The sequence below is a fragment of the Clupea harengus genome, chromosome 17, assembly GCF_900700415.2.
Source record: "Clupea harengus chromosome 17, Ch_v2.0.2, whole genome shotgun sequence".
In the NCBI taxonomy this organism is placed as follows: Eukaryota; Metazoa; Chordata; class Actinopteri; order Clupeiformes; family Clupeidae; genus Clupea; species Clupea harengus.
In genome coordinates this window covers 24,675,688-24,682,240 of record NC_045168.1, presented here as the reverse complement: position 1 = coordinate 24,682,240, position 6,553 = coordinate 24,675,688, and the positions used below count along the sequence as shown (strand labels likewise).

Sequence of the window (6,553 nt, the reverse complement as noted above, 5' to 3'; positions counted from 1 at the left end):
AGAATGGAAGAATGCTGTATGCCAGTTTCCCACCCTTTCAAATGAGGCGGTCAGTGTTTCGCTATAAATGCACCTCGGCGTTCTGCAGTGACTTCATCGTTATTCATTACCATCTTAGTGTGCCTTTATTCATGTTACGTTGAATACGGCGAGACATCACGGAGTCTATTGAAAGTATGTCCCCATGTTGTAGAGTAGACTATAGCCTACTCCCTGTCGCTGGTTGTCTTCAACGCACCCGCGGTAACAGCATGCAGCCAGAATACCACAGTCAAACAAGAGTGTCACGCATGTGAAAGACAACTCTGAAATATTCGGACTGACACGGTACTTGGCCTACCTCATACAGCACCAAACAACAACAACATAGATAACAAGATCCACATTTATAAAAAAAACTATACTGGGACAAAGAGACCCCCACATTTTTTTCTTTTTGTATGCTATTTACAGAAATGAATGTGTCCACTCAACATTCTGTAAACGATTGTTTTCGTCATTTGAGGCAGAATAGCGTAAACATTAAATTATCCTCCATTATTAACGAGGAAGCAAGTTAGTAACACTCAACTGACCCGGATCAAAAAGCTCATGAGAACTGACTCTTAAACTTTGACTTCCATGACAATGCCAATGACTAATTGTCGCGTGCCGTGAAGGTCGGTAGTTCAATGGAATCTAAAGGTTCGGCTAATGTAAACATCAACAACAAACGAACTTGTGTATAGGCCTATTGGTCTGCAGAGATAACATAATTGTCGTAATAATTACAATAGTATAGACCTATGTATAGCTGCATTCATGCTCCTGTGTAGTGCCATGGATATTTGTAAGCTACAATCAGTTGTTTGGCTTACGGTAAAAGTGCTGTGGCCACCAGTGACCAGACACTTGACAAATCTCCATCGGATAAATCGCTGACGGGAGTCGTTTGGTGCGTGAGACACGAGACACGAACCACGGAGCTGACTTTTCGGGTAAAAACGGTTAGCATGTACAGTTCATCACAAGGTAGAAATGCACAGTCAGTGGGAAACGATAACAACATTGCTCATAAAGGATGGGGCGAATCTCACTTCGCATTCCTCTGTGTTGTCTGAATTGCCAAGCCTCCGACCTACTCCTGCTGCATTTTTGCTATTTTGAAGTTAGAAAACGTAACCTTGTTTGGTCGCCCACTGGAGCGCATTTACAAGGTGCTGCACACAATCTTGTTGGGTTCGACGGGCTGAGTACGGAGTAAAAAAAACGCACGGACCACTAAAAGCAGCGCAGCAGAGGCTACGGATTTTGGACGGTCTACATCCCTGGCATTCTAAATACATTGTGTAGCTGGTTGTCGGTAAAATCTTGTGAATAACTGATAAGTGGTAAGTTGGTAAACGCTTGTGGATAACTACCGATTGTGGTTCTAGCAGGTGACATCGATTTATTAATTTTTTGTGCCTGTATTAACAGTCGAAATATGCAGAGACCAGGTGTACACGCGCGGAAAGTATTTGTTTTAAAACGGCTACAATCTCAGCCAAAAAGGAGGATTTAGTTGAAATATGCTTAATTTTTACTGAAGTAAAACGTTATTTTATTGAGACAATTTACAGAAATTGCAGTTGCTGCGCATCACTGCCTATACTTGCAGGTTATGTAGCCTATTCGGCAAAGTAAAGCCAGACGAGTCAAGGCATCGCAGACTTTCTTGGAGTATTCGTTATTCTTCGTTAACCTGTTGGCTACCCAAGCTAAAAACAGTCTCGTACGACTAGTAAGAAAAACAATGTTCTCAAAACCTCCATGATCGTATGTGTGTCTGCATGCGCACTCGCCAGCCTGACAGGTAGAATAGCCTACACACCGCGCCGAGATCCCCGCTTCCCCGTCAGGATATTAGCTAGAATATGCCTCATGCGCAAGATGCACGCATAGTGAAACGCTGTTTTGGTGCAGTTGTGATATATGATATAATTGTTTGCCACGTGTAGTAGATAATAGGCCAAAACCAAAACGTATAAATGTTTTGTGGCTGACATAGGTAACGAATACAGTAGCGTACGGGTTGGACAAAAAGCACCTAAGCCTTAACCAGAATATTTTGATAACCTTAAAAAAAGATAAACCGCATATCCCTGTAACAGGCTTGAACACCTTTTTTTTAGAGCGTTAATAAACTGAATACGTTTCCTTTCCTTTTAGAGAGTAGTGTAAATAAAAGTAAATGTGGTTTAAAGAAGACGAATTGACACAAACAGACGAGGTATCGGGCTCTTTTCTCACGGGCTTTGCCCTGATACCGCGGTTTTCGTGCTTTTGTTTCTAAGCAGGTTTAGTCTTATATGCAAAACAGCTTCAGTGCTGCGACTCTAAAGAGCCCAATGGAGAGGGAACTTCGCCAGTCAGTCATTCTCTGTGTTGCTATTAAGAGTGGATCCGCGTACCGAACTAGCAGACCTTTCTCCTATTTTAAAGGGAGCGGGAGGGGGCTCCATAGGTTGGTCTTCGCCTTGCTGTAATCAAACCAATCAGAAACCCCTCTGAGACCCGGGATTCAGCAGCCTGCTAGAGCGACGCGCACGGAAAAAAAGAAGAAAAGCGGTTGCAATTTAGGGGGTGTATCCCTCGCTTTAGACACTGTTATGGCAATGCCAGTCACCAGATGTTTGTGTTACTAGCTCGTGTCTTGTCAGACTTGAGGCTAAGCAGAACGCCCGGGTAACTACGCGAGGGGTGATTTCCTTATCTCGATAGTCATATCCCAAGAAAGACGTCACTTATTCTCAATATCTTTCTCTCTCCTTAACAGCGAAGGATTACGCGTGCTTGGTCATCATTTCCAAGGAGTTGGAGCAAGAATTGTTGGCGTGTTATTAAGCATTCTTCTTTTACCGGGCTAGACTTCTCTTCAAGGAAATGGCAAGACCAGTGTTTGAGAAAGGAACACGGCTGGAAAAGGACAGGGGAAACCAGAACTAAAGGACAGGATGCAGACAACCTAAAACACAGAACAAGACGAGTTTCTTCAACGCAAAGACATTTGAGTTCTGATTCCTTTCGTTAAACCACAGTTCATCGAGAGGATTAAATCATATAACCCAAAGAGGAATTTTGTTTATTTTCCTGTTTTGTTATTATTAAAACAATACAACCCTGGGAACAAGGATGCATTGTGGATTAGCGTTGATCCTATTAACGGGAATCTGTGTCGTCGCCAGGGCTTTCAAAAATGGTAAGTGATCGCTGATACATTCTCTGTCTAAAGTGTGTTTCGGGGACTAAGGCGTCCTGTCACCGGCGCTCAGGCTGCACTACTCACCTGCTGAAATGTGCAAATGCGCCGAACTTCTCTAGTACAGCCTCTCTTCTGGGGGGAAAACATTTAATAAAGACCATATCTTTAATATTGCGATTATACATTGTTGAAAGATCGCGGGCTGAAATATAGGCTGCTTGCTGCCGCCAAACTAATATTTCATATTTCAGCATTATCTAACTGACTTTCGAAAACGGAATGGGTCAGTCCCTTGAAAGACGACATGGTTCAAAGCAACGGGTGTAGGCCCCATACCCTCAAAGAAACAAAATTGTTTCATTGTCAGTTTACATTTGTTTCTCTCTTCTCGGAAATATTCTTTTCTCAGAAAATATTCCACACTTAGCTGTACAGATAAACCAATAGGCCGTAAGGTGGACTGTCACCTTCATGTAACATACGGGCATTATTGTTTTATATTTGGCAAGGCATTGGTAATTAACTAAATATCCCAGCTCAAAATAAGTTCACATAGTACATTTAATCGTATCATATTTATGTTAGCAAATAGAGATTTGACCACTATGCCAGTGGTTTAAATTCGGAAGTCCCCACATCTCCATCCTGTCCGCTGATGAGAATTGTATTTAAGTATAAGACTCGGTGAAGATTACTAAGTACAACTGTTGACGTTTAGATGACTCTAGGCCTAAACACTCCATGCCAAAATCAAAAGTCAGATAGTCTGTTTTATAGGGGAAAATCAGCCACCGACACTGAGACTGGACAGAAATGATGGCAAACGCTATTAACGCTAACACTTCTATTTTCATCCGAAATACATCTCAGGGCTCCACAAGAGTTATATAAAAATCAAATGGTGGAAGTCGACTGATTAATTTAACTGTTGGATTGGACTATTGGATTTAACGCCACTGCCAATGAGTAGATTGCAAAGTTATCTCCAGAGAACTATGTGTTTCAGTATGGTGTAAAAGTGTATTTCGCCTACACAGTGGAACACATCCCGAACTATATTAATTAAGGAAGCAACAAGAAGTTGCAATACATGTTAAATAAAGTGAATAATGTTGAGGTGACCTTTTAAGTTTTTCAGGTTGGCTTTAGTTATTTAACAATAGACCACTCAAATTAAAAGTCCCACGTTAATGTTTCCGTAATGAGCCTCGGAAACCATAAAAGTTTTTTTTTTTTTTTTTCGTATTCTTGTGAATAATGTGGAAAAGTGTGTTTTTGAGGTCAGATTGCCTAGTACGGCGAACAGAACGCAACCTGACATGTCCCCGAGAAAATGTGTTGCAAGAGCAAGTGCTACATTTTTAAGAGATGACTTAAAACAGCAAATCCCCGCTGCCGCGGGTGTCGCTTATTATCTTCTGAAAGGTCAGTTTAGGGCCTTTACTTCTTAAAAGCTGTTCTGGTTTGTTTATTAATTAATTTCACCTGTTTCTGTACCAGACAAATGCGGGGATAACATCAGAATCACAACTGCAGATTACCTCACTTCGCCTGGATATCCAATGTCTTACTATCCGTCGCAGAAGTGCGTGTGGGTGATCACGGCTCCAGGACCTAACCAGCGAATTCTAATCAACTTCAATCCACATTTCGATCTTGAGGACAGGGAATGCAAGTGAGTAGCCTACTGCACGCTTATCTGTTCCAGATTCCTCATGAAACTGCGCCACCTGGCGGCATGTCAAATATTTAAGGATGAGACGACGAGGCCTCTCTCTCTCTCTCATTACTCTACATGATTGTAGCTTAAGCATTTTGCTAATATTAACCGTCTCTCGGTTCCATCTTATCATTGCTCACCATGTCGTGACAAATGAAAGCTGATTTCTGGGAACTCGAGATAGCCCCATTGTGCCTGTAGCCTACACCAGAATATCAGTGATATTGATTCATGCAATATTTCGTTGTATTATATGAAATTAAGCATATTTCCATCAGAATGCGATGGATCTTCATGGTATCCAACATGAATCCTGGGCTGGCTACCTCCTCCCGTTTCTGTTTGATTATATTGTTTATGCCGGAAAGGTAGTGTTTGTTACTCTATGGCTCTTCAGCCACTACTCGGTTCCCAGCGCTTTTGATTCACTGATGGATTGCTGTAGGCTATTTATCAGTACATTTATATATTGTACTGACTTTTAAAGTGTGTAAGACTTACTTGCCTGAATGAACTTGGCATAGTTTGTCAGCCAGGGGTTTGCCACCACCATCGCTGCCTGGTTTCCCAGTGCATGCAGCACCTAAAACTCCCGCCATACTTAGTCACAACTTAGAAACATACAGTAAGGTATATTGTTTTTCTATTGTTCTTGAAAGTGAAACGTACTTTTTTTTTCAAAAAGATGTTAATCTCAAAACGTCCATGATTCGTGAAAGGAGCAACCCTACCTTTAAATGCCGGCCTGCCATTCGTTCCAGGGACTGTAATGACCAATTGGGCGGGTATCATTTAGCCTACCGAAAGTAGTCTAGGTTGGTTCCATATGCCGAATACCCAGATTTCCCACATATGTAGTTTGTTTGTAGCTTGTCCATTTGTAAAGGAATATACCGCCAAATACACTGTTGTGCTTGGAGGGGAGCCAGAAAGCATGATGCCAATTTATATGGTCACGCACTATAAACTAAAGTATTACAAGGTGTACTAACTGCTAACCTGAAGCGACGTCTGTGAAACACAATCAACCGTACGGGTTGTGCCTGATTATATATGTGTTTCACACGGCCTTTCTGTCGCTAAATAGGGTCACCTTTAAGCTTCTAACATAGCCTTGGATTTGTTTTTGCTTTGATATTCAACTCCATAATTAATTCCTTTATTTTTTGTTTTCATTTCATGACCGGTCACTCGTGTTCAAATAAAATTTTCACTTATTCATGAAGCAGTTCCTTACCTGAGCAGTGAGCACATTGGTTTGTTGTACGGGTTTAGCGGGCATTAACATGCAGTGATATTTGATGTTTGCCATCTTTTTTTGATTGAATAGAAACTGGGCACTTTAGCATCTCTTTGCATAATGGACACTGTTGATGGCTCAAATGGCTTCCTTATCAGATGGCTAGACAGGAGAAGGAAGCCACAGTGTAGACCTCAGCACACCACGTTTAATTTAATAAGCAGCAAATGGAACACTCATGATACATAGCTCCTGAAAACAGACAATCTATCAACAAAATCAGGCAAGAGAACATTTGAGCTCTGCTATTGAAACCACTAAGGAAACTGTGTAAGTACGGCTCCACTCTTTGGTGTTCCTGTGCCTCTGT

At 41.6% G+C, this 6,553-nt stretch overlaps 1 protein-coding gene across 3 annotated transcripts in view; it reads left to right on the top strand.

Moving 5' to 3' along the window:
- Positions 1 to 972: 972 nt before the first annotated feature.
- Positions 973 to 6,553, top strand: part of nrp1a (neuropilin 1a) — a 71,084-nt gene continuing 65,503 nt past the window's right edge. The window contains exons 1-3 of one of the 3 annotated variants that reach the window (XM_031583551.2): positions 973 to 1,370; positions 2,798 to 3,220; positions 4,724 to 4,898. In XM_031583551.2, coding sequence (XP_031439411.1) covers positions 3,154 to 3,220; positions 4,724 to 4,898 — 242 coding nt within the window. In that variant the 5' untranslated portion in view covers positions 973 to 1,370; positions 2,798 to 3,153. Of the gene's footprint in view, positions 1,371 to 1,718; positions 3,221 to 4,723; positions 4,899 to 6,553 lie in introns of those variants that run through there. The other 2 variants (XM_031583550.2, XM_031583552.2) reach the window with 2 other exon arrangements.